We start from the raw sequence: 26,590 nt of genomic DNA, 5'->3' as shown, positions 1-26,590 counted from the left end.
CAAGGAGTGAGCCGGTGTGTACCTGGACGCCCATCCCCGGACACAAAGAACCACCAACGCACCGATGTCTGAGGGCGTCCGCCACTGGCAGGGGAAGTGGTGGTGGGGGGAGATAGGCCTCCAAACCTTGGAGGGCCTGAGATGTCCCTAGAGAGGTGGCGTCTGACACCCAAACTGACATATAGACACAGACATACAAGCACACACAGATACAAACATCTATTCCCACCCTCATGCTCTCATATGCAATTACTCAACACTCTCCCAACGCGGAGACAGACATAAAGAGACACTGTACACACAATCACACTCCCCAAGCGTACTCTAAGCCCCAGGTCTAGGTATACCCTTGCCCCCTGGAGGGGGAAACTGCACCAAGACCCAGGTAGTGTTACCCTTTTCCCTGGGGTGGAGAGAAGCAGACTGCCCCGACTCGGCAGCAGCAGGGAGGCCCCACATTCCAGACCCCATTCGGCCAACTTCTCCTCCCAGCCCCCCACTCCAGCAGGCCGCAGAGAACGGGGGTGTGTGAAGACTCCAAACTTGTGGGTTTTCTTAAGTTGTGTTCTTACACAATGGCAGCATTTGTTATTTTTCCATAACTAATAATTATGCTTTTAATGGATGCTGTTTAGCTACAGCTTCATTATTTACATTTATACTGTTCAAAAGCTATAAGGAAATTAATAAACTTCATTTTGTATCCCTGACATGAACTTAAATGGTAAATTTACTGTGTTTAAAGAAAATTTACCAGGGTTTCTTAAAGGTCTAGTGTATTCTTCATCTCTTGACTTTGAGATACTATTTAGGAATTGTTAAAATGTATCATATCAACTGATATAACACCATCCTGAGAGTCTGGAACCAGCTAATCAGGTATAGCCTGAAGCTTATCCCAGCTATTATAGGGCGAGAGACAGACAACCATTCACACCTATGGGCATTTTGGAATCACCAATTAACATATCCCCACTAAGTGCACTGTGGACTGTGGGAGGAAGCTAGAGTACGTGAAGACAACCTGGGCAGACACTGGAAGAACATGCAAATTCCACATAGAAAGGCTCTGGACAAGTAGTGCAGTCAAACTAAGGACCTTGCTGTGAGCTAAAAGTGCTAACCACTGCACCACTGTGTTGCCATTTCCTTAAATCTACATTCATTTTTATGCGCAGCAGAAGGCAATGACTCTGCGAAAAGAAGCCGCTGGATGACAAAATGACCTAAAGACCTTAGCAGAAACATCTGGTTAGTTTATATTTTTAGTCACTAGTTTTAAATCTTATTGAATGCAAAATGGTGTTTATTATGTAAATTCTGATTTCTTTTAGAATCTAAAGAAGGAGTAACTACTGACTGAGCGTTCAGTGTTTCTCAGCCAGATTCACCCAAGACAGCAAAAACATTCAACACAAGGTGTACAGAGTGGATCTACAAACCACTGAATGGTATTTGAGATTTTTTTTTATATACAGAGTATGTTCACAGAGTTCCTGGTAGTAGTTTTAAGGAAAGTGGGTGTCTTGGTTGCATGAGGAGATTTATTCATTTTGCATGTTGATTTCAAAAGCTGTCTTTAAAGAAAGAAAAATCAGAGTGGGATTATTATTCATAATTCACACAGACATTAGGACAGTTAGACTCCCACCACTTGTTTTATATCATCCTTGGCAATAAGCAATAAGTCAAGGCCACATGAGGTCGTTTTATGACAATGCTTCACTGTAAAAGCCATGTAAAATGTAAAAGCCAGGGAATACACAATAGCATACATCAAATCAACAGCAGTATTAAACTATACCATATTTTCACTGATCCCTATTGTCTTATCGGATATTAGTTTATTTGTATTATTAGGCATCATTTATACACAAAGCTGGTGGGTGCATTGCTACATTATTTGAAATAAATCTTACATAAAAGAGTAACACAGCATATATCTAAAAGCACTGTGTCTCACTTTCTTAGGGATTACTGAAAGATTCATTGGAGTAGGACAATGAAGACTAAGAGGATATAAACAACACCATTATGAATAAATCAACTATTCTTATGTCAGTGTTTGCTTATCAACATGAAGATTGTTTTATTTAGTCTATATCCTTTGGTATAATCTGCAAATTTGTATTCAAGTCCCTTCAGAGAGGCGGGAATGAATTGGATGTAGCACATTTATCACAGTCCTCTGTGTTCTCTCTATATATTTTCTCTACTGGGAAATTATGCTTCAGAGACTGTATAAGTCATTCATTGTATTGTCTAACACATTAGAGCATTCACTGATAACTCATAATCTAAGCAAAACAAACAATGGGGAGATTATGCTTCCATCTGTGTCTTTGAATCATAACCAGTTTCCACTTGATTGCACAGGAAGTGCAGCCTGATGGGAGACAGATTGTGAGGCAAGATGCTCCTCTGGTGGAGAACAGATGTCATTGCAGGCATGACTTCATAGCCTGTCCTTGATGGACAGGCTACATGCTCTCTGTGAGAGGACAGAGAGCTACTAATCCACCAATCAGATTACTGCAGCTCGTTAAAGAGAACATTTCCTTTAGTAAAGTGTAAAGAAAATGATTATTACACAGACATATGCAGTGGCCCTTTGTACTGTTTAAACATAACTTTAATTTGGATATTTTACATCAGTTATTTTTTTATATCTACTAAAGAAAAAACAGAATTGTAGATTTTGTGTTACTGCCCAAGATTTTATAAAACGGTAAAAAAAATGTACATCCTATAACAATGTTTGAGAATAATTGATCTTAGTAATATAGAAATATATTATAATACAGTAATTCAATTTTATAGATATTCTATTTTATACTGTGCTGTAAAATCAAACGTCTTTAATGTATATTCCCCACTCACCCTGTAACCATTCGTTTACGCTTTTTGCCAATTTTCAAACAAACAAGTCATTACGTTAGCCTTGAAGACCTTCGTGGATGTAAGATGAATATTAATGGATTGTTGACATGACCCCATGTTACACCCCTTCAAAGTCTTATCAGAAAATTGTAAAAATCTTAAAATGTTTCAATCATGAAAAAAAACATACATGGAATTGCACTCAACAGCCATTTCATTAGTTAAGTCCTGATTAAACCCTTTTTTGGTCTCAGTTCTTTGTGGCATAAAATCACCAAGAGACCGGAGACATTCTGCAGAGATTTTAGAATAATACAGTTCCTGCTGATTTGCTGGCTGCACATCCATGAGTTTCCACCACATTCTAAGGTTGCTCTGTTATATTGAGATCTGGTGAGGCCATTTGAGTACAGTGAGCTCATTGTCATGTTGAAGAAAACGGCTTGAGATGATCTGAGCTTTGTGACATGCTGCAATATCCTGCTATAAACACCCATCACTGCGGTAATGATGATCGGATGTGCAACAACAATACTTGGGAAAGCTATGGTGTTTAAACAATGCTCAGTTGGTACTAAGGATATAATATAATATAATATAATATAATATAATATAATATAATATAATATAATATAATAAAGAAAACATCTCAACCTCAATTTTCTGTTCTAAGCTGTCAGTCACTCTGCTGCTGTGGCTCATCTGCTTCAAGGTTCGATGTATTGTGCATTCAGAGATGCTCTTCCATATACAGTACCTTGATTGCAGTGAGTGGTTATTTGAACTACTGCCTCCTCTACTTTAATTTACAAGGCATTTCTCCCCCTCGCTGAACTCAAAGCAAGATCAGTTTTCTTGGGTATATACTGACATATATACATATACATTACATACATATACAGTATGTAACTTTTATACCATCTCTACTTACATTTTAGCAATTTTATGATGTGCTGTACAAGTCAAGCCTGTTTACTGTGTATAGCATTGCAAAGCAACACTGAAGATAACAAAGCCTAAATAAAAAAACATATTTTTAAAAAAAGACAGATTTCTGAAAGAAGCCACAGTTTCACTTGAGGTTGGTTTTAAGAAAATCGTGACATTATTTTAACCAGATTCATGAGGTCATTACCTGGATTACTTTCCCTTGCTGCACTTTGCTCATGTTTGTTTCAGTCCAGTTAGATTGTGGAGGCTGGATGAAGCACACAAATACGACAAGGACAATATTTTCTTAAAAGATCATTAAAAGACCATTTCTACAGGATGCTTGTATGCTAAATGTAAATGAAATGAAAGTGTTGCAATGAAAGAAAAAACAACAAAAAAAAACCCTTCTGACTCATGGATGGAAAAATAAATGTCTATACATTTTTTTTCTTGTGGTTCCCATCTGTGTTTTTTCCCTCAACATTAAAATAGGCTGTTTTTTTCCTGATGAGATATGATTACAAAAGTATACAAAAAGTATTCTTTCCCTATTCTCTTTTCTTTTATCCTTACATCAAAGCTTTACTTAATTATCAGTTAAGAAAACAGAGGATTTTTTTCAGTAAAGGTATAGGTTCCATTTCTAGCCAGGATTATGGAAAAAGAGAAAAACGTGTAGGGGAAAATAGGACATTTTTAATAGCTAATTTGGCATTTTTAGTTTTCTAAAGTATTAACATACATAGAAGAAAAACTAAATATACATTGTAGTTACAATGTAACTACAATGTATATTTAGTATATAGTTACTGGGGAAGAAATATGTAGCATTCGATTTATCTTTTTTCTCATTATTTTGAGAACTTGATTTAACATTCTTTAATAATAAAAATATGAAACTGGAATCTTGAAATCTCCTGATAATTAGAAAGTAATTCATAACTATAAGAAAAGCTTTGTAACTTGTTGATCTTTTCCGAATACAGTGAGGATTAATGTAATAGATGCCGAGAATGTAAGACGCTGTAACGTTAGGTCCAACCATTTCTCTTATTCTTAGTTGCATTCCCATTAAGTTCACCAGGTCGCAACTTCTACTTTTCCATTAATTACAGGACATTAATTTCAAATTACACATAAACATAATTTGCCCCCTAAAGATAAAATGCTGGCATCACCACTGTGAGCATAATAGCATAATGATGTTAGCAAGAAATACAGTATCCTAAGTCATTTTCAGGGATCATGAAACACCTGAATGCAGCATTATTACAGTTGTTATTGATAGTACATGCAAAGTTGGGATGGAATTATTTTTATTACAAAACAATAAAAAATAAAAGACAGAATAATAATACTACAGTTTAAAAAAAAACATGAACATACTTTTTATTTATGAATTTTGATGCCGAAATTAACTTAAGGTAAATTTGTGAATACTTTGTGATTAAATACCAAAAACTTAGTCATTAGTGGGAAGACAATCTATTAAAAAAAGAGGAAGACTAAATTGTGATGTAAACATGAAGCTCAGGAGCATGTTTTTTTTTTCAGATACAGTGCAGACATGAATGCAGTGAAAAACACCAATGAAAGAATTACAACTGATAAAACCTGAAATACATATAATTATAAACACTGTGGAGGTGTGTTACAGCAGAAGAGTGGATAGAATTAGCTCTTCCTCTCTTCCAAGTGGAATAAACAGCATCGACTTAAATCCTCAGTAAGGCCTGCTAATCCATAATCCTCCTGGCTCTGCATTGGCCCCTTTAGTCCTTGTGCAAGGCACGTCCAACAACACACAGGTCTGGGTGTGATGCAGAGCGTGTTGTCGTTCTGAGGTCTGATTGGCTACCCCATGAGTCATCATCTCTGGTTGGTTCATAGTTTAGCCTAAAAGAAAGAACAGAAAATGTTGTCATTAGCAATTAGGTAACTGGGCCAGGTGAGTCCGAGTCACTTGGTGCAATACTGACTCGTGAAGTACGAGAGATTAAATGTTTTATGTAAATCTAACGTAATACAGTAATAACAGCAGGGGAAAGTCAGTGGGAGGTTGGAGAGTAGCATTAAGTACAGAGAGTTATTTGTTGCATAATGTATCGTGAGAATGAGCTTCTGTTTGAGAGACACCTACAATGTAAGCATTTTTTATATTTAATATAATTACTCTTTAAGTGATAATGTGGCCTAAGAGTGGCATCACTTCATATCAGAAAATCTCTATGAACTGAAAAATAAGTCTACCAAAAAAGACAAAAACTCTGTCATTATATATATTGCTGCTTAATTTTCTTTGTAGCAGTTTCTATCTGAATCACCAAAATCTGCAACGCTTGTGAATCTTTGGTCATGTCTAACTGTTCCTGACGGTTACAGAATTAGACAGACCATCATTTAACTTGAATAAAAAGCTGTCCCTTTACATGCATTAGGTAAAAGCCACGATTTAGAAAAGTGCATATCCTCCAAAAACATTCAAAATAGGGAACATTGTTTCAAGGTGTGGGACAGGAGGACAAAGAAAAGAAATCCTGTGCAGTTCCTTTTAAAAAAAGGAAATCTTGTCACCCTGCTTTTATTATATTGTGATATTCAAAAATCTTTTAATTGCTTCCCAAGTGGACCCCATGCCACTTAATTGTTATGTATGTTATTAATACTGTTTTCTTTCCAAAACCATAACCAAGTAGGTGTTTTTAAAATAAAATAGGGTAGCTCCTACCAAAGAGGAGCATTTGTCCAGAATTTCTCTCAGAACGTTATATAAATTTAAGGTAAAAAAAACAAACAAAAAAACAAACAAAAGTCATGAATAATCATTTAAGAGAAGTACAAATGTGGTAAAATCTCACCCCTGTGAATATATCGCTGGTTCACTCCCACAAGTCTCAGCCACTGAGATGCGTTGTGATTGTTGTGGCAGACTTAGACTCTGCCTCCGGTCTGAATGGCTACGTCTGATAAAGGGTCGTGGCCCATGGACAGATGCAGGAGTCCTCCCACGTGTCTCAAAAGTATGTAAGAGGAATGAAACTTTGGTTGAGGTCCATGCTTGCGGGGGCTTGCTTACTGAACAAGGCTGGGTTTCAAACATGGACGGAGAAACGGGACAGAAGACTGAACGTGCATTACTAATTGTCCTAGCACTTGATGAGTCTTCACTGCTATTTTCCCTTGACCATCTTTGTACTTTTGGCGAAGCTGGGGGAGATGGTGCTTTGAAAGGGTATGAAGCGACTGAGTTTGAGCTCGAAATGTTCTGCTTCGATACGGGTGGGCTGGGGAGTCTCCTCTGAAGAGCAGGTGGTGTAGGAAGTGTTCTGTTAAGAGAGGGGCTAGATGAAGAGGGTGGAGTAGGCTGATTTTTGAAATTGTGGGGACTGGGAAGTCTTCGATGTAAGCTGCTTGGAGTAGAAGGTGTGGAAGGCAACATTCGCCCTCTAGACACAGGTGGGGTGGCAGGTGTTTGGCTAGTCTCTACCGAAGCAGGCACAGAAGATGCTGTGGTGTTGGATCCAGGCACTGAAATGTTACCACCATCTTGTATGTCTCTCAATTCTGTTTGAGTGACACATGGTCCTACGTAACTTGTTGACAATTTCTCTGACTGAGAGTTTGAAGAGGGTTTTAGTTGTATGTTCTTTCTGAGTTGCTGATATAAGGAATCCTTTTTGATTTCCGAATCTGGTTGATTGACCTTAGACAGAGGAAATGTCTCTTGTTGTTCCACTCTAACAGGGGAAATGTGTTTGGAGGTTTGTGGCAAGCCTCCTTTGCTTGGCAGTACCGTCACTGACTGAACTGAGGCCTTCAATCGTTGTGATATTAAACCCCTTTTCAACAAAGGTGATCTTCCTACTTTTGTTGCACCATCTGCTGCTACACTAGTTGATGTACTCTGAGCGCTTTCAAAGGAATTGTCCAATAATACTTCCATTGCTGGTGGAGGAAGACTATCCAGGTCTAAATCTGTTTTCTCACATGTTGTAGATTCAGACCTACAGCTAGTTATCCCAGCAGTCAGCACGGCTTCTACATTTCCTAAACCGGGTAACACTGGAACACCACATTTTCGCACACCTTTGAGAGGCCCCAGGACTTTGGGACCTTCTAGTTCCTCTATTCCTTGACTGAATGTATCAATCAGTTTTTTGACTGAATTCCTACCTCTGTGAAGGCCAGAAGATGGTTGGGGTGATAAAGGGGGGCTAGGAGGTGGAGTGGCTTTTATAAGACCCTTGGGTATATTCTTGTCTTTTTGTTTATCATCATCAACTTCACTGGTTGCCTCCTGTTTTTTACTATTGGACTTTGTAGGACTTGCCTTGTCTTTAGGTGGTTGGGGGTTGTTTTTCTTTTCTAATGAAGGCTGTCTCTGATTTATTGCTGGAGATTGTGCTGGTGAGTTTCCTTGGTTTCGTTTTAAAGAATCAGTCCTTGTTTTTCTTTCTTCTTTGCTTTTATTTATGCTCTGCAATCTCCGGTTTAAATCTTTCTGGGTCCTTTCTAGTTCAAGAAGAGTAGGATCTTCCCCTTTGCTCCGAAGGGAATCTGCTGACCGGGAACGCTGACCCCTGTTCACCGGGGTCTTTTTCACTTGTGCCTTTCGTACAGCTGCTGCTGTTTGAGGCCTCCTTGGAGATCGTACCTCATCATCTGTCCAATCCTGTGTGCTAGTTTTTGTGCTCGCTGATGCCTTTGTTTTAGAACTAGGGTTTTGTGACGATACAAACTGTATCCTACCACTTATTGCATTTTTCATTTTCATAGTCATTTCTACATTTTGAGGATTTTCTATCCTCTTTGGGGGTAAACGTCGAGGTTCTTGTAGCTTACAGTCTACAGGAGAACAATTAAATTGCTTTTGAACTGCTTCTTGGATATCTCCTATATCTCTGTCCACCTCATCATAATCATTGACATCCTCTTCCCCGTACTCTGTGGAGACAGATCCTAGCAATGAGTCTCTTTGGTCATTAGCCATTATGGTACATGTAGAACCTAGTGAGTTGAGTGAGGTAAGGGACACACTAGGACTTATTTGACCCCGAAGCTTTCTCCTTGACACTCTTCGCAGAGGACTGACAGGAGTAGCTCTATTTGTCCCGGTAGACTCACAACTCTCTCGTCTTTGGCGTCTCTCAGATCCAGCAAGGGATTCATTCTCAGCCCCAATTCCACTGTCCTCACTAAAGAGAGCTGAATCCTCTGGCCCAGGCTTGTGCAGAGAGGCCATTTCAATGCGGGATAAGAGTTGCATTAACCTACTCTCTGTTGCACGTTTGACTTTAAGTTTCTCCTCTAAAAGCTCTGAAACGGAGGCAAAATACTCCATTGCCTCTTCTAAAGCACAGTCCCCAATTCTTCCAACAGTCTGGCTCACATTTCTCATTCTCTGTGTGGTGTACTGAAGCAGCTGCTGCAACAAATCCGGTGGGGGTTCGATATTGGGAGAGCCAGACTTCAGAGGGGTAGAGGATGAGAGATTTTTCATTTGGCTTGGCCAAGCAAGATGTTCGCCATTTTCTTTTAAAAAGATTTCTCCCTCCTCCACCATGTCTTCTAGTCCCTGAATTATTTCCTCGTAACGTAGAGCCATGAAGGCTACCATAGGCTGAACAGAAACCTGAGTTTCAGCTGCTTGTTCTAAGAGTCCAAGCAAAACATCATATTTGTTTATGCTAGGATTCAAAAAGGCATACGCAGCTTGGTGAGCTTTTACCAAGGGTTCTGGAAAGTCCACTTTGTGCTCTTCAGATAGTTTGTCTTTGTCCTTCTTTTTAAGAACTTTTGCACCTTTGGCATTTTTCTTTGGTTTCCTGTTAAGCCTTTTGTCTGCCACATCCTGTTTGTCATTGTGTTTCTCTTTCCTCTGTGATACTGTGCTTTTTTCTGTTGCTTGATTCCCCAGCTTATCTATGTTAACTGCTTCCATATTCACTTGCTCAGTATCAAGCCTCTTTTTCTGTGGTGTCATGTGTGACTCTTTCTGAAGTACCTGGGTTTGTCCACCTGTCTTCTTTTCCTTTGTAGCTCCATTTGTAGCTCCAGATGAAACATGATTTTCCTCATCTTCAAACTGTGGATCTCTGGGGTTGTCTTGAGGTGCAGGGGGTAGCATTCTCCCCTTCCTCATAGCACCCAGAGTGCCAAAATTGTTACCTTTAGATGGTGAGCAACCCATTTCTGCTGTACAGGGTGTTTTTTCCTCTCTTCTCCCTGGATAACACTAATACAGACAGTGCAGTAAATTGTGTAAAAAAAATAGCAAAGATTCTTAGCCACCAGCTGTCATTTTCAGATGGCTAATGTCGTTGACTCGTTGAGTAAGATCCCTTTCCGCAAGTAGACTGCCAAAACAAAACGTGGATAAATCCATTTTACAAATTGCTTCCAACTGTCACAGACAGACAGAATAAATCCACAGTTTGGTGGCCATGTTTAATAAAATTTCCTTGGAGCATGTTCGGAAAAAAAACATCCCTCTGCACCTTATGAAGGACAAGCAGCTGAAAGGATTAGTGAGTCTTTCAGTGAACTCCTCAGCCTGCACATATGTCACGTTAAGTCATATAAAACTCACCTACTTCTAAGAACTTAAGCTCATTTGGGTAATGAAGGCTGGCTTCAGGTGGGTTTTTTATAGCCTGCAAAACAATACATCCTAATTTAGCCAATAGAAAAAAACAGAAAGAAAAACACAGCATTTTGTTTTCATTAGAATTAGAAAATGTGCTACACTGATTCTGTTTTATCCACATTTGACAACATTAAATCAAATATAATTGCGTATTACACATCTTTCCTTCACCCCTTTTCTTAAACAATCAAATGAAGTGAGAACAAACCACCAAAACTAACTACTACACTAAATAAATAAAGTAGGAGTAAATAAAGTTCACAATTTACTCCTTTGTGATTTTGCCTCCTACAAATTAACTTGCAAAAGTTTCCCTTATATAAGATCAGTTATCCCCAACGTAAAATAATCATTTGTTACAGCACCTTGAATGTAACTCAAACACAATAAACAACCACAATACACAGAAAAATAGCATAAATAAGTAGATTGGTAGCCTTTGTTGTCTATTTCAACAAAATAAAATGAAATATAACAAAACAAATATCTCATTAAGAGAAAAAGTCATTAGAAACTGATATGTGATTTTTACACTCTAAGTGCTTGGTGTGTTTTTAATATAGTATTCTTCATATTTACATTGTTTGGCTTGTTAATAATAACTCCACACAGAGATCGCCATAAGCAAAGAAAACGTGGCGCCAGTGCGTGCTCGTCCTCGCGCGCAGGTGCACCGCTGGCACAGATCTCGAAGCGCGCTCCAGAAACTGCCAGAGCTGCCAACTACTATCTCGTCTGGTCAGCGTCCTGAAGCGACTGCTTTATACTCACTTTCATCCTATAAAACGTGTTGCTGGTTAGTATGAGAGTTAAGCTTCTCATAAGAACAATACTTATTTAATTTTTTAGCGTCTCTTTGTGCCGCTAAAAACAGTCGTCACTTAAATTGAGTGATTTTTTTTTTTTTTTTTAGTCAGTTTTCTAGCTAGCTGATAGCTCGTGTTGCTGAAGAGCTGCGGGCTTTCCCTTTCTTTTACTGCCTATTGTTAATGACGTACAGATAACCTGCCTAACTTTAAACACTTTAAACTTATTCGCGAAAATTCATTATTAAATAATGTTCCCATTTTTCTACGCGGTAATCCAAATCATTTAGGGAAATTAAGCATACGTATCATTCTAGTTTTGCTTTAGCCACGCTCGTGAAAGTTCGTATTGATAGAGACACCATAGCAGACCCCTCCCCAAGGCCTTAGTTAAAGTCATTTTTGACATAATTTAATTTTTACATTGCCTCTTGAAAAATGTCTGAAAAGAGAGAAACATTCAGCTCTTTAAATGTGTCTTGAGGGCAAATGATGGTAAGAAACTCGAATTTGGCACAATTTAGTGGACCCCTTTGACCCCCCCCTCCAAAAAAAGTGACAGTCTATAGTGATGATGCTCACTGCTCATACTTTTTCTCTCATTTGCAGTGATAACATACCAGAGGACTCCTTTCTGCAGATGATTCAAGCTGAAGCATGATGAAAACTCCTCCCTCTGTTACCCTTCGGGTCAAACGCAAAAATGTTCGCCCAATCAGAAGAAGCCTCAGCAGACACCGTGGTCAAAACACCCGGGGTGTGGTGTGGAGTATCCAGTCAAACCAGGGTGACCTGTATTTTACCAAAGTGCCTCAGTCAACTGTTGTCCAGCGGCAGGAAATGGCAGCATATTTCCGTCTTTTTGGTAGATAGATCTAACAAGAAAGCAGGATGCGCTCAAGAAAATGTGAAATTTGGTTTAAATTCTCATATATTAACATCTCTTTGTCTACAGAGGATGACCTGATAAAAGACTTTCTAAGGGTGGATGGTTGCTATAAATTGACAGACAAGGTAAAGTTATTACTTTGATGAAAGCTACAAAACGTTGTTATGCTTTAAAGTGACACCATCTTTTCCCTCTATTTCATCAGTACCTCCTAGCCATGACCTTTGTGTACTTCAAAAGGGCCTGCTTCACTATTACTGAATACACCAGAAAGAATTTTTTCATTGCACTGTAAGTTCAGAGAAAAGCCTGAAAATCCTGCTTCTGTATTATATTCTGTCATGAAAAGGAAACTTTGTTTGCTTCTGCTTTTATATGTGATATTTCTTGGCAAACCTACAGCCCTGAACTCGGCTCTCGCTCTCCTCCTGTAGGTATCTTGCCAACACCATGGAGGAGGATGAGGAGGAGAGCAAGTATGAAATTTTTCCGTGGGCACTGGGCAAGAACTGGAAAAAACTGTTTCCCCGCTTCCTTGAGCAGCGAGACAAGCTGTGGGCTCGCATAGAGTACAGAGCTGCTGTCAGCAGGCGCTGCTGTGAAGAGGTACACACAAGTATAATTGCCTGAGGAGACTGATAAATGGTGCCTCTCTGGGAATTTTTAAGGGTCTTGTTTTTGCTGCGCAGTGCCATTTTTATTGCTTGGGTTTAATGCCAGACATTCCATCTCTAGTGTCTGTGGGTGTGTTTTGCAGTGATGTGATTTATTTATTTTGTTATTTTTTTCTGTTTGAGCTGTATTTATTTCTTCGACCTGTCTTCCAGGTGATGGCCATTGTGTCCTCTCATTTCGTGTGGCAGCGGCAGCGTTCCGATCACCATGGCGGTGCCCAGCGGCAGTATAATGATGGCGACCGTGTCCGTTTTCCCCGTGGGCCCTATGCCTCACCTGTGTCCTGTTCCCTATGTAAGCGTGACACCAGAATAGGCCACACCTCCTCCCTCCAGAGGCTCAGCTGTGCAAATCCCAAAGGAGGTACCAAGTATATATAACTAATGCTGGTGTCTCTGTTTACTGTGTGGTTTATAGTGTAAAGAGCTGGTCAGTATAGGATGCCCAGTTAAGTTTAAAACCAACGTTCAAGAAGCCCTGCAATTCAAACTGCAGAAATAATTTCCTCTTCAACAAAAACGCATAATGTTAGTATTTTTTGCACTTGAACCTATTGTCCCACTAAGTGGATCAGTGGGATCATTCACTCACTCATCCAAATAACTGAATTCAGATGTTCCAATCACTTCTATTGCTACAGCTGCATAAAATCAATAGCCCCAGGCATGCAGACTGCTTCTATAAACATTTGTGAAAGAATGGGTCACTCTCAGGAGCTCGGTGAAGTAGTACTGTGATAGGATGCCACCTGTGCAACAAGTCCAGCTGTGAAGTTTCCTCACTACTAAATATTATATAGTCAACTTTTAGTGGCTTTATAACAAAGTGGAAACGACTGGGAAAGACAGCAACTCAGCCACAATATAAGGAACACAGGACACGTATTTACTGTGCTCGTATGTATACAGATAAAGCTCTGCAGTTAAGATTTAAACTCATACCTAACTACATGTTTCCATCTTTTTTCTTAGGGAATGACTCTTCCTGCAAGTCGACATTGAACACCTTCATGGACTGGATTAATGAGTAGAGCATCAGCGACTTCCTGTTTAAATCAACCAAGCAGTTAATGCTTCCTTTACTGGATTTAATAGCACTTTACTCTGAAGTAAAAGTCTGAATCCCCAGTTTGTCAGTCGCCTCAAAAGTTAACAAGGTACTCACAAGATATTTGAAGTACAAGTGACAACGATGAGCTTATGTCATTTAAAACAAGCAAGTTGGCTGTTTGTGGGCACAAAACCCCAAAAGATTGTTAGTGTGAAACCTAGATTTGCTTAAAATGTTGTTGGTATTTATTTATTTATTTAACTTATTTGTGGACTCTGTCACATACTATTTTTCACAGATGTAAATGAGTTAAGCACTGGATGCTGTCAGTTACACAGAAGGGTTTGTTTGTAGTTTGTAGTTTGTATTGGTGTTGTGTTGCCAGTGTGCTGTTTGATGATCCAAGACTTTTGAATTTTCATAGTCTTCATTGCAACCTGCTTCAGTACACTAAACTGTTCTGTTGCTCTTTACTCACACACAGATTCTGTATATTCACTATGCCACAGAGCCATTTTCACTAAGAAGGCAAATTTTGCATTAAAGGACAAATCAGTTTTGACTTTTTATTATCTTCTTTAAGACCGTTTATTTGATGTGTAACAATCTGTGTTCAGGGTTCCCCCACAGGTAGAAATGTTACTGCACACACTTCCTCAGTTTCACCAGGAAAGCTGAAAAAAGGCAAAAATTACACATTTAATATTTTTAATTATATCATCATACAATAACTGATACTGGGACTAGATGCGTGGTAACATCTGACCTGTGTGGCTCATTTGTTCAGGGTGAGGTCGAGCAATGTAAGGGATACTCCCAAAAGGTGGGTCAGGGTCTTCCTCTGTGGTCAGGTCTTCTGAAATGACAATCAAACTTGAGTGGAAATACTCAAGGGGACTCTGTGAGACTCTGCCGTGTTACTTTTAATCACCTTTGTCACTCTCCTCCGATGCCTCGCCGTCCTGACTTAGCCCAAATCCTGGATGAAAACCTTTCTTGTTGCAGTATCGTCCATCCTTCTGAAGAGCTGGAGCCACCACCCATTCTCGGAGTGGAAGCTCTATGACGCGTTCACACAGTAAAGGGAGTGTTGAACATCGAACTCCTTCCAGCAGGTCGGTGACTTGAGTTATGCTGTGGTATATAGACACAGTTAACGGAGCAGAAAAGACCAATAATTTTTTTAATTTCTGAAAGGTTCTTTTTTTCCTCATGGCACAGAAGCTGTAGCGTATTTGGTCTCCAATAAATTAGCTAATGTGTGCTGGAAATACTAGCAGGTTAGCTTTGGTACCTTCAGACAGATCAAGGCAGGCTGTTTTCTCCTGTGTCTCTATTCTTTGTGCCAAGCTAACATTCTCCTGGTTCTGACTTGATATGAAACATACCGATATAACAATAGTAGTATTGTCTTCATCTAATTTCAGCCAAGAGAAAAGTGTTTCGCTTCAGAAAGCAAATAGCTGTTTCCAATGGGCCCTTCTTGTGCTAAGGCCAGTTTCACAGCTAAACTATAGAAATCTGGATCTACAACAAATTTCTTCTTTTGCAAGTTTTCCACTTCTCTAGAAAATGTAACCAAGCAGTTGTCGGGTAATATTACATGGTGACGAAAAAAATGTCTAAATCTGCTGGGGTGAGAGGAATAAACTACATTTAGTTTATAAGTAGAAAATTACACGGTCGAGCTTCATACTTGGCGAGGTAGACAGCACACACAGCTCCGGGGTGGAGATGTGGAATCACAGTGGGTAAAACCAGGTGAGGGTTGATCAGATCAAGAGCAACCTGCAGTAGAAATTATCCACTTGATAATCAGATCTACGTCTAACCAATGATGTGTTCAGGTGGTGTTGTACTGATAGAAGGACAAAAAATGTTACAAATGAGGAACATTTCAACCCGACACTGACCGCATGAAATCCCCGACCAGCAAGGAGCGAAGAGGCTGTGCAGAGGTCAGCCTTGTGAAACTGGACGTTATCGGGCCACTCCTCCCCTCGTCGCAGACTCCATGATGTTCTCCAGCGGTTGTAGTTAAGCACAGCTCTCCTGTGATGATCCTCCCTGACTTCTACGCTCAGCACGCTGCCCTTGGAGCCGACTGGGGAAAACAAAAACATAATCAGGCTCCACAGCAAGCAGTTACACTTTGTCTAAATGACTTTTTCCCTGAGGAAATGTGACATCCACCACTTTCCTTCACATCACAGATTTGACTTTTATTGGTTTTCATGAAGATTAATGAGGACAGTCAGCACTTGAGAAGTTGAGTCGTTCCCTGGACAGCAGTTCAAATGGAAATTTGATCCACGCTGTTACCCTTTATCTTCGCCTTATTATAAAATCAGTTCACATTAAACTGTTCATTTAATATGTGCTTTGTGTTCATTTAATGTGTCAGTCTGCTGTAAGTCTTCTATTAATTTTTACCTTATGGAAGCACAAGGCCTGTACTCACATCCCATTGTGTTTACTTCTTTTTTTTTTTTTTTAATTATTTTGGGGTTTTGAGCAGAAATGTACAGTTTATATCCTCTGAATGCCCAGAAGACAGTGGAGATTATTGTGGACTTCAGGAAGCACACAGCTCCACTCCCCCCATCATCCTGACTGACACCCCCATCACCTCTGTGGACTCGTTCCGCTTCCTGGGTACCACCATCACCCAGGACCTGAAGTGGGAGCCCACCATCACTTCCGTCATTAAAAAAGCCCAGCAGAGGATGTACTTCCTGAGGCAGCTGAAGAAATTCAACCTGCCAACACGGACGATGATGCAGTTCTACACTGCAATCATCGAGTCCATCCTCACCTCCTCCATCACTGTGTGGTACGCTGGAGCCACTATCAGGGACAAACAGAGACTGCAGCGTGTTGTGCGCTCTGCTGAGAAGGTGATTGGCTGCAGACTCCCATCTCTGCAGGACCTGTACACCTCCAGGACACTGCGGCGTGCAGCTCGGATCTCAGCTGACCCTTCTCACCCTGGACACAGTCTGTTTGACCTGCTCCCCTCAGGCAGGAGGCTCCGGTCCATTCGCACCAGAACCTCTCGCCATAAGAACAGTTTCTTCCCCTCTGCTGTCGGACACATGAACAATAACCATATGACTGTTCCCACCACTAACACATGACCCTACGCTGTGTTCACTGCATCATTCCATGTTTGGCACTGATCACCACCTGCACTCATGTATATATCATGTATATATCTATCCACTTAGCACTTTAATTCTATTCTTATTTTTATATTTTTATGACAGTATGTTGCACTGAAGCACCGCAGCAATTTCCTAATGTTGTAAACCTGCTCAACATCTGGCAATAAACCCTTTCTGATTCTGATTCTGATTAGTGTAATGAATGGGCTTATTTTGCTTAAATTTGAGATGTAGCTAAATTATTTAACCATTTGAACATTTAGTCTGTTTATGTGGGGGGGATAAAAGAATTCGAATAATAACTGTAGCTTATGTTGTTGATTTATTTTAAGTAAAGCCACTTTGAATTTATAAAAACAGACACTTTTGGGAGATCATTAATTCACATTCCGGTTTGCTTTCATTTCCAAATCCCACCCTCCCCACGCCTTTCTTAGTTCTCACCTTCTCGGAACCAGACCCTCACTGAGTTCTTTGCTCACTCCAACTTCCATTCTCTTTCAAAAAATTTTGCCCAATCATATTTGAGGGTGTGGTCCCGGCTAGTGAAATTGAGTGAAATTCTTTCATTTTATCACCTGTCTGCATATCCAGATATGTCAAATGGAAGAGAAAAACAATCTGCTATCAACTTCTGTGTGTAGCTAAACTGGGAGATCGTGCTTCCATATAGGAATTCAAACCTGCTTTTGACAAGAATAGAGACATGGCCCCTGATCCAGATCCTGACTCCAGGACACAGTCTCCCTCTGTGACGTCCATCATCATTAACATAGAAGCTGCATCCTGAGGAAAGAAAAACACTCAATAGATTATCTGTCGGAACACTGAAGCTGAAATGCAACTGTGTGCATATATCATTCATTTACTGCTCTCTACCTTAGGGTAGGCAATTGCAGGTCCCCGCTTCATACACAGCACATAATCCTCCAAACTAGCTCGCCTTATAAAGATGGGGACCCCCCGGTGAGTCTTCAGAAACTGCCCTGCTGGCTGCCCTGCAATGTCATTGTGCAGTATGACCCCCCAGCTGCTCTCCAGACGGGCCCCTGTCTGCAGCTGGAACATCTTCCTGAATTCCATGCGCTTTCTGCGATACTCAGCAACAAGCAGCTCTCCACAGGTAAGCAACCTTTCCCCGGGCAGAGCCGCCCACACCTGCTTTTCCCGGTGATGAACTGAGCCGGTGTCCAACTCCTCTGCTCCAACAGGTGGACTGTGAGCCTGATGTTCAGACTTTTTAACGATGTCCTCATCCCCAACTTCTACCTGCGTGCGATTTGGGACTGATCCTTGGATCTCTGCCCCCTTATCTGACTCCTGCTCTCTCAGCTGCATCACCTCAGGGCTCAATGCGTCCTGGGGCAGCAGGCCACTGATCCTCTCCAGCGGGGACAGAGGTCTCCTCTTCCTGGATGTCACCTTGGTACTCAGGCGTGAATAGTCGGAGGTGCCCTCCTTATTATCGTTACGCTTCACAGCGGCACCTGAAAAAGTTCTTGTGTCTCTGACACTTTCACTGAGATTCACAAGTAAATCCCTGTGCCGGCTGTGTCTCTGACTGGATGCCCAAATTGTCAGCGTTCTGTGCGTAAACACAAGTCTGTGGAGCGCGACTTTCAAAGCCATTGTGACATTCAAAAAAGTCACAAGGTGGAAGCTGTGGTGTCGATCCCATCCAGTAAAGAAAGCAGAAAAACCTAGAATGACACAAACACAGCGTGTAGACCTGCGGATTAAAAGCCAGAGCAAAGAAACATTAAAGGCTGCTTAAATGGAACTTACGCTGTAAAAGCTTTCAATCAGTTTACCTCCGTTTCTCGATAACCAGGCTGTTTACAGACTCAAGGAGGACACCATGCTGGACACTGACATGTGTACAACGTCACAATTAGGCGACTGCTGTAATGATTAAAATCTACCGGCAGAGGGAGATGTTGTAACTTATATGCCTCATTCAACTATGATTTAAAAATGTAAAATAAAATGTAATTTTGTATCATCACGCCTAATTTAATATTCCAAACTTTTCGATGAATAGACTTTTTATTACGGTGTGACTTTGAACTCTTTGGATTATCTTTCAAACCGTTTCCATCGACAGTTTTCGCTCTACTTTACAAGCATGATTAATTTCACACTAAATTTCACAATAAAAATGTTTTCAACAACAGGAGATTTATTTAAATGGAGAACGAGAATCATTTTAATGAATAGAAAAGTTGAACTTACGTTAACAATTTTGTTTTATTTGGAAAAAAAATTAATTCATAAATGTAGGTTTGTCAATGATGTGTATAGTATGGAAATTTGTTTCTGCCACGAGGGGATGCAATCCATAACTTGATATTTGGAGTTGGGTATCTCAAAATTTCAAGTTTATAAGTCACACAGATGCGTGATCAGCACTACTTGATAAGTTATTTAAAGCTGTTTAGTCTAAAATGAAGCAGCCCACAAATTATTCTCTTAAAAACTAATTACAATTTTATTTTTAGTTTAGCTCTGACCCCTTTTACTGGTTTATTGCTTTGTACAAGTTGAATCTATTTTGGGTTTTTATCTTTGAATTTACTTATTATATATTAGTCTGTGTTATTGGTCGGTGCGAAATAATCTGCCATTTGTTGTTAATTTTTGAATACACATGATGTTCAGCACAATAAAAGGAGGAAAAATGGGCAAACAATGAAACTTAAAATAATTATTTGATGAAAATACAACGCTTGACTTTAGTATTTTAGTACTCATAAGAAAAAATTAAAAGACGTAAGTTAGTAATTTAATGTTTTAAGTAATAACCTAAAACATTAACATCATTGGACAGCCTGTTCTACAGCTGAGAATATAAAACTGAGTGCTTGAGAGCTGTAAGTTGTAGAATTTGCAAATTTGGAACAACTTTTAAGGTGAAAATAACTTCAAACAGTAACACGTCTAAAAGGAAAATTTCTGTCTTCTTGACATTTAATTTCATATGACATTAATATTTTGAAAATTTGTGTTGAGTTTGTGTTATTTACAGCAAAAAAAAAGCTGTATCATTATTATTATTTATGAACTTGCATATATAAACCTGAATGTGGATATGTACACTGGATGAGTTCATTTGTTGGTGATGCATTCAAGAGCCTTGGGAGAAATTTACAGTGTGGGGATATGAGGATCCTATAGGATGATACAGAGATAAGTACCCTACAAATTGTGTTATTTATAGGTAGTTGTAAAATAAATGGGAACACCCAAGTTACGACCTATTTTGTCAGTACAAGTAAATGCATTGACCGATTGTAAAGGCTGATATTTACAACTAAGGATATGCTTGCTTTGGAGGGAAACATGAACACAGCATAAATCAACCTGCTTGTTGTCTGGAAGGAACAAGATTTCTGTATTTACGCTGCCCTACAGATATGTGGTGGCTAAAAAAAAGAAAGAGCTATTATTTCAAATCATACATTTAATTCATTTTTATTCTATTTACCATTGATTAAAAAGGAAGAGATATATTCTTTTTTAATTATAAACTGAAACAAAATAGTTATTCCAGTGTATATATATGTCACTTTTTTTTAATGTTGAACATGCTGTATTAATACAGCACAATGCTACCGTGGTTGGTCTCACAGCAACATTTCTGTTTTATCTTTGATCATTTTATACGCACGAAATCGAAAAAAATACTTGATTAGTAGCACTAAGACACATGAAATACAAAATAAATAGTAAGAGGAAACAGGAAACCGACACGAAACAGCAAGGAATTCTAGCGGATAGATCCTGACTATTGCTGGCTCTTGCACTGATATTTGGCAAGAGAAATGACTGTTGAACAGAGCAGTGGTTAGCTGCAAAGATTAGGTCGATAAGAACAGGGTTAAATGTCTACTTGACTGTGGAGACTCGGCTGATGAGAAGTGTTTTTTCGGGCTAATTGCTGCACTGTAAGAAATCATAAAGTGTGAACAGTTAGTTATTGACGACTAGGAGGCAGTAACGCAAACTGAAATGTTGCCTGCTGCCGGGAAAACCCAAAGAAGAACGTCGAAGCGAGTGGGAGGTGCTGGGACCAAGTGCGCATGTGCTCAGAGGGCCACACGTGGGTTGTGTACACCACGGCGCACGCACGCACGCAGACGCAAGTAGCGCTTCAGAAATGGCGGCCGACGGTGGCAGTTCTTCGCTGCAGCTACCCTGCGTTTTTTCACCTAAATCACGACAGTTCTTAGCGCTGTGTGCCCAGGATGGCAGACTTCGAATTTGGAACACAGATAGTAAAACACTTCACCAGGAATACGTGCCTTCAGCTCATCTGAGTGCCACCTGTACGTGCATAGCCTGGGGACCATGCCGGACAGTCAAGGTACGTGAGGCTGTTGTTAGCGTCAGCAGCTAGCGAGGCCCGAATAAAGCCGCATTTGACAACGTGGTATAAAGGAGCAGTTGTTAAATCGAGAGAAGTGTTACTTTTCAAAGAGTGAAGTTTTTACTCAGCGCAGAAGGCCCTGACGTTTGCCGTTTGAAATGCTTTACGGAGCTGACAGACGTGGTTAGCGGCGGAGCCACGTTAGCAGCTCGCTAGTTTTCCACAGATGCGAAGAACGCACATGTTAGTCCCACATGGTGGTCCAAGCAAATGACGAACATGTCTTAATTTCGTATATTATGGCGAAGTTAGTCTGAAAAACTCTGAAAGTGGCGACTTTAACTAAAAAAGATGTTTTTCTTTGTTTTTAAATGGTTATTATGGTGAATTAACGAGTTATTGAAGTTAGCATCAGCTCAGCGGAGCGTGCCACCATGACACTTCTAGAAGCAGGGTCCGCTAGCTGTACCTCAGTTTATCGAGGGGTAGTTTGTTAAAAGTTTGTTACGAGGCCAAAGTAAACATAAATTGGGCGCTGAAAGTACTGCCGTTTTAAATCCACGGATGATAACTGAGATTAGAAAACTAGTTTTCTGTTCTCGGATTCAGTTTTATGATTCTTTTAAATGTCATTAAGACGAGAAATTGTTTGCAGTTATTCTTTTAGCAGTCACTGTGCTGCCTTAGAATTGGTTTAATATGTGGAACCATAGTACTAGGCACTAATGCCGCCGTATTCAGTGATGCACTGGTCCTGTTTTCAGTCCCCATACAGATTCCTGGCTTTGATTATATGTTAGTGTTGACTTGATACCAGGACCTGAAAGAAATGCTATTAATTCTAATTGCTTTACATTATGTATAATATCATCACCTTAAATATGCTTTGTGTCAGGAGGGGCCTCAGAGGAAGAAGAGGAAATCGGAGGCGGTGCAGGTGGAGGAGAAGGCAGACCTGTTGGCCATGGGCACAGCAGCTGGAACTGTGCTCATCTATAGTACAGCAAAGGGAGCATTGCATTGCACCCTGGTAAGTTTGGGACCTTACATGGTTTGCAAAGAATCGCTTCTTTGCAACCTTATGCAGGATGAAAAATGTTATGTTTTTCTTTTAGTGTTACACTCACTTTTTCCCCCCAATATAATAGGACTAGTTGTTTACAGTTACTAACTGTGCAATTTGTGTGCCAGGATGGAGCCCACAGTGGAGGAGTGAACTGTGTCCAGTGGCACCCTGAAGAAAGCTTATTATACAGTGGTTCAGATGACACAAACATTGTAGAGTGGGACTTGCAGACTGGCAAGACAAGAAGGTCAGTAACTACTTTCTCTTTGGGATAGTTTGTTTAAACCAAGAACAAATGACCAATCACTGATCAATACATTTCCTGTAATGATAACTGGTTAAAAACTGGTTTGTTAGCCTGAAAATTATTTCTGATATTTGCTATTTAGGCTCTCTTTATTTGTTCATGCTGCAACACAGTTTTTTCAGCTATAATACAATTAGTTGCCATTGTTTTATAAAAACCTGTTTTAGGTTGTTTAATAGATATCCCTTTAAAGTCACACAATGTTATCTAGTAATGTATTTGTCAGAAATTGTCTTTGTGCAGCCAGAACTGTTAGAAAAGAACAGTCCAACACGGTGGTGGACGGTGTCATGCTCACTGTCACAGGCTTCTTTAACACATTTGGACTTGAAGTGCTTCCTACATTTAAACAAGACAGTACTTTAGAAGCATAAAAAGACATCTGTAAACACTTGAATGTTAAGAGAAGTTCTAAATACATCTATGTGACATTGCAAGTTTGTTTGTGAGAAACACTTGAAGAGTTCACACCTGAAAATCTGTTTTTCAAAAAGGATGTCACATTCTGGGTATAAATCATGTCCTTCTTAAAGTGTTTATATTTTTGACACTAAACTATCCTTCACATAGAGCGTATATTGTAATATTACCTCTTAAAATTGCACTGTTTCCGAAAGGACATTGTTTTCTTGTTTTTCTACCTGTAGAAACAACACTGGTGGTGAGAAAAGTAAGAATGTGGTTCCAGCTTAAGCATGCCTGTCTTTCACAGACCCACCAAGGCTTAAAATACACCAGCATCATTGAACGTTATACCATCAGACATTTACTATCACTATATTTCATCATGAAAGCCTCTTGTCTGGTGACAGATATATTAGCTACACAGGCACAGTCAGCAGCAACAATCATGAGCACTAATGCCACCATGAATCTTCACTTGATGCTCAGTAAAGCCCATTCGAGGTGCACAAAGTGGGTTGGAGAGTGTTTGTTTCTTGCTGTTATTAGGAGAGAGCACCAGTAAATAGTATGCTGTTGGCCATAAACTTTTTAGGTTCATCACTTCAGTAGGAGAAAGAATAATGCAGTGATAGAAAACACCAAGGTGTTTCTCACACTTCACAAGTCATTATCTTCTTTTTGTTGGTGCAGTTAGTGGAGCATTTTGTTTAACTGCTTGCATCAACCAAACGAGTTCTACTTTGGTTGTTGTGTGGCTAGCTGTCTGAAGGTTGTCAAAGTGGTGCAAGTGCCATTCAGGTCCAGCTTTCCACATCGATCTTTGCTAACCTTAAAAATACTTCAATTTCATTCAGACTTAAATGGTTTTTCACTCTGTGCTCACTAGATCAGTTTGTGATTTTAAGGGATAAGAAAAGGGTGTTGTTGTTTTTTTCTTGCTGTTTTTAAAAGGTTGAATGGGCTGCTGATATTTAAAGCTGATCACGAGGAAAGAGGAGAGGAAAGTGCTTTAATGTGGTTTCTATGACATCAAAAAGAAAGCATGAAAAAAACTTAAACTTAGGAGATGTAGTCAGCTGCCTCTCCAATGAGTCTTTCACCCTGCAGATGAGCTCAAGCTTCACTGCCTTGGACTGCAGTTGGTCTTGTTCTTCTCTTCAGCGAGCTTCACATACTCTCACATGACAGTACTCTGCCTCATGCAGGTTCTGGTTAGTGGCCTTGCTCACAGTGGCTCTCCAGAGTGGATTGAGAACTAGAAGATGTAGTCCTAAATACGGGACTTGAAATATGTATGACTGCAGGACAAGATTCTCTCTGGAGAAGCAGCTGAATGAGGACAGCTACAAAACAAAAAGTCTAAGAAATGGAGGGGGGAGTGCCAAAATGAGCCACTAGATGTGTGTGGTAGATGTTAATATATCATGGAAGCCTGCCCCGGTTAAGTTGTTTTATGGGAAAAGCTAGTAGTGAACCTAAAATTGTCATCGTCTCTCTCACAGTAAGTGGAAGGCAGACCGTGCAGCGGTGACCAGTTTGTGTGTGAGCCCTGATGGTAAACTGCTGCTGTCAGCTGGACACATAATAAAGATGTGGGACTTGGACACCAAGGAAGTTTACAGGGTGAGCTAAATTCCAGATTCTTTTTAAAAAAAAAAAATTATTATTATTATTAGACATAAGTCACCTAATAAACTTGGTTTTAATGCAGATATGTTAGTCACACTCCAGAAGAGTCAGTATTGTATTAAAGTGTTATAATAGTGCTTTACTTAGACCTGAACTCAGCTGTTTTTTTTGTTTTTGTCTTTTTCCTTGCAGAAGTTCACAGGCCACTCCACGGCTGTGACGACCCTGCGCTTTGCCACCACACGACCCCCTGACAGCAATGGCCTCTACTTTCTGTCAGGTGCTGCCCATGATCGACTGCTCAGTGTATGGTAAGTGCAGAGTTGATTTTAGTATGTTTGATGTTGTGTAATTAAGTGCATGTATGAAAATGCACTGCAGTCAGATTTGCATGACTTAATTCAAAGCTATCTTACTGAAGGCAAGTACGAGAAGATGGAAAAGACAAGAACTCAGTGGTGTCCTTCACACTGACGGATGAGCCGCAGCACATTGACCTCGTTACATCCAACAGCAAGGAAGAGGTAATGCATTACTTCTCCTGTATGTTAAATTACTTGCAGTCGGTCTTTAACAGGGTAAAAGATAATAACTTGAAACAGTGTCGTAGACTCTATGTTGATAATTTTCTTAATTAGGAAATGAGAAAATATTCATAAGTTTTTTTTTTTAGCAAACGCTTAGAATTTAATGATTCAAAGCATTTGCTAAAACGTGTCTTCTGTACTGCTTTTCTATTAGAACTTTTGTTCTTAAATATTTTTTCATGTTAGTTCTTGTGTGTGAACATTTTGGGCTTTTTTGTGTGTTTTACAGGCAGTGAGGCTGGCAGTGGTGTGTAAGGATGGGCAGTTGCACCTCTTTGAGCACTTTTTAAATGGGTAGGTTTCTAAAACACTAGTTTTATACAAGACAATGTACGGCAGTGCAGGGTAATGGGATGAAATATTTCGGCAATAAGCATTCATCTTCTGCTCAAGAGAGGCTGTGTTGCACTTTTCATTGTTTATAACATTGTTTATTACATCCAAGTGGCTTCCTACAATCTTTGATCTTATACAAATGCAAAGTGGACAGGTTAAAAAAAAAAATCCTGACTGCATTTATCAAACCATAGACTGCAGTAGAGCCATGGGTAGGCAGGAAAGTATAGACTGACTGCAGCGTAATAAGACCAACATTTGCATGTGCATTAACACGAGCACTGAGATTAAAAAACTAGTAAAAGTGAGACAGCCAAAAATAAAATGATCCAAAATGATGCAGAGAAAGCAAGAGAGAACAGGGTGAAACGGAAGGGCAGCATGAAAAATTAATAAATAAATGTGTGTTTTGACACGAGCAGGTAGCAGAGTGTCCTTGGCTGAAAGCAATAAAGAGAAGAATGAGTTGCACTGCACAAATAGTGCAAACTGGAGAGCTGCCAAGCAAAATTTAAGCATAAAAAACATTAAATTCTACTCTTTAGAAAGATGTGTTTTAAATGTTTCCGATCAGAAATTCTTAAACGATACAATACATACATTTGTTCAGTTTTTCCTTCTGGCCATCACAGGAGAGCTCACATTGTCTCGGCCCCCTTTCTGCTAATAGTCATCAAAAAAGCAGTTAGTCACTCCGTGGTGGATGAACTTGACTTTTACTTTCAAGGATCTATCAAGGATCCACCAGCCCACAAGGTGTCAGTTTTACAAGAGCTTTTATTGTTCACTAAAACGAGCACAACAATGAATGGATTTACTGTAATCTCAACATTAACCCTTGTGTGGTGTTC

General features: G+C 39.8%; 4 protein-coding genes across 9 annotated transcripts in view; 2 read left to right on the top strand and 2 right to left on the bottom strand.

Moving 5' to 3' along the window:
• Window positions 1–5,206: 5,206 nt before the first annotated feature.
• Window positions 5,207–10,324, bottom strand: pcare1 (photoreceptor cilium actin regulator 1). Its single transcript, XM_005738763.1, has 2 exons — window positions 6,672–10,324; window positions 5,207–5,709 (listed from the first exon to the last, which is right to left on the bottom strand). Exons 1-2 carry the CDS (start codon window positions 10,001–10,003, stop codon window positions 5,586–5,588), a joined length of 3,456 nt encoding a protein of 1,151 aa, XP_005738820.1. The 5' UTR covers window positions 10,004–10,324; the 3' UTR covers window positions 5,207–5,585.
• A 775-nt stretch (window positions 10,325–11,099) lies between these two features.
• On the top strand, window positions 11,100–14,243 carry spdya (speedy/RINGO cell cycle regulator family member A). Its single transcript, XM_005738762.1, has 7 exons — window positions 11,100–11,255; window positions 11,875–12,130; window positions 12,221–12,279; window positions 12,360–12,445; window positions 12,589–12,760; window positions 12,982–13,192; window positions 13,801–14,243. The coding sequence occupies exons 2-7, from the start codon at window positions 11,923–11,925 to the stop codon at window positions 13,857–13,859; spliced, it is 795 nt and encodes a 264-aa protein (XP_005738819.1). The 5' UTR covers window positions 11,100–11,255; window positions 11,875–11,922; the 3' UTR covers window positions 13,860–14,243.
• Window positions 14,244–14,431: 188 nt separating this feature from the next.
• Window positions 14,432–26,590, bottom strand: part of trmt61b (tRNA methyltransferase 61B) — a 16,675-nt gene continuing 4,516 nt past the window's right edge. Inside the window, exons 1-8 of one of the 6 annotated variants that reach the window (XM_005738756.1) lie at window positions 20,933–21,063; window positions 17,923–18,743; window positions 17,727–17,829; window positions 15,793–15,983; window positions 15,576–15,667; window positions 14,811–15,013; window positions 14,646–14,735; window positions 14,432–14,553 (exon numbers count right to left, since the gene is read on the bottom strand). In XM_005738756.1, the coding sequence (XP_005738813.1) occupies window positions 14,519–14,553; window positions 14,646–14,735; window positions 14,811–15,013; window positions 15,576–15,667; window positions 15,793–15,983; window positions 17,727–17,829; window positions 17,923–18,743; window positions 20,933–20,999 (1,602 nt within the window). In that variant the 5' untranslated portion in view covers window positions 21,000–21,063 and the 3' untranslated portion in view covers window positions 14,432–14,518. Of the gene's footprint in view, window positions 14,554–14,645; window positions 14,736–14,810; window positions 15,014–15,575; window positions 15,668–15,792; window positions 15,984–17,726; window positions 17,830–17,922; window positions 18,773–18,828; window positions 18,942–20,932; window positions 21,064–26,590 lie in introns of those variants that run through there. The other 5 variants (XM_005738757.1, XM_005738759.1, XM_013912307.1 and 2 more) reach the window with 5 other exon arrangements.
• wdr43 (WD repeat domain 43) overlaps window positions 21,140–26,590 on the top strand; it is a 19,528-nt gene continuing 14,077 nt past the window's right edge. Inside the window, exons 1-7 of the mRNA XM_005738761.1 lie at window positions 21,140–21,406; window positions 22,305–22,439; window positions 22,601–22,722; window positions 24,690–24,810; window positions 25,009–25,127; window positions 25,238–25,340; window positions 25,633–25,697. Of these exons, the coding sequence (XP_005738818.1) occupies window positions 21,200–21,406; window positions 22,305–22,439; window positions 22,601–22,722; window positions 24,690–24,810; window positions 25,009–25,127; window positions 25,238–25,340; window positions 25,633–25,697 (872 nt within the window). The 5' untranslated portion in view covers window positions 21,140–21,199. The remainder of the gene's footprint in view (window positions 21,407–22,304; window positions 22,440–22,600; window positions 22,723–24,689; window positions 24,811–25,008; window positions 25,128–25,237; window positions 25,341–25,632; window positions 25,698–26,590) is intronic.

This window comes from Pundamilia nyererei, unplaced genomic scaffold (assembly GCF_000239375.1).
Source record: "Pundamilia nyererei isolate P.nyererei 1_Seehausen unplaced genomic scaffold, PunNye1.0 scaffold00086, whole genome shotgun sequence".
NCBI lineage: Eukaryota > Metazoa > Chordata > Actinopteri > Cichliformes > Cichlidae > Pundamilia > Pundamilia nyererei.
This window is presented reverse-complemented; position numbering and strand designations above follow the sequence as displayed.

Bases quoted from the DNA above. Each gene is read 5' to 3' on its own strand.
- pcare1 (XM_005738763.1), bottom strand. From the start codon at position 10,003: ATGGGTTGCTCACCATCTAAAGGTAACAATTTTGGCACTCTGGGTGCT. The intron at 5,710-6,671 runs GTGAGATTTTAC...TCTTTCTTTTAG, and splicing joins CCAGCGATATATTCACAGGG to GCTAAACTATGAACCAACCA.
- spdya (XM_005738762.1), top strand. From the start codon at position 11,923: ATGATGAAAACTCCTCCCTCTGTTACCCTTCGGGTCAAACGCAAAAAT. The intron at 12,131-12,220 runs GTAGATAGATCT...CTTTGTCTACAG, and splicing joins AGCATATTTCCGTCTTTTTG to AGGATGACCTGATAAAAGAC. The intron at 12,446-12,588 runs GTAAGTTCAGAG...CTCCTCCTGTAG, and splicing joins AAGAATTTTTTCATTGCACT to GTATCTTGCCAACACCATGG.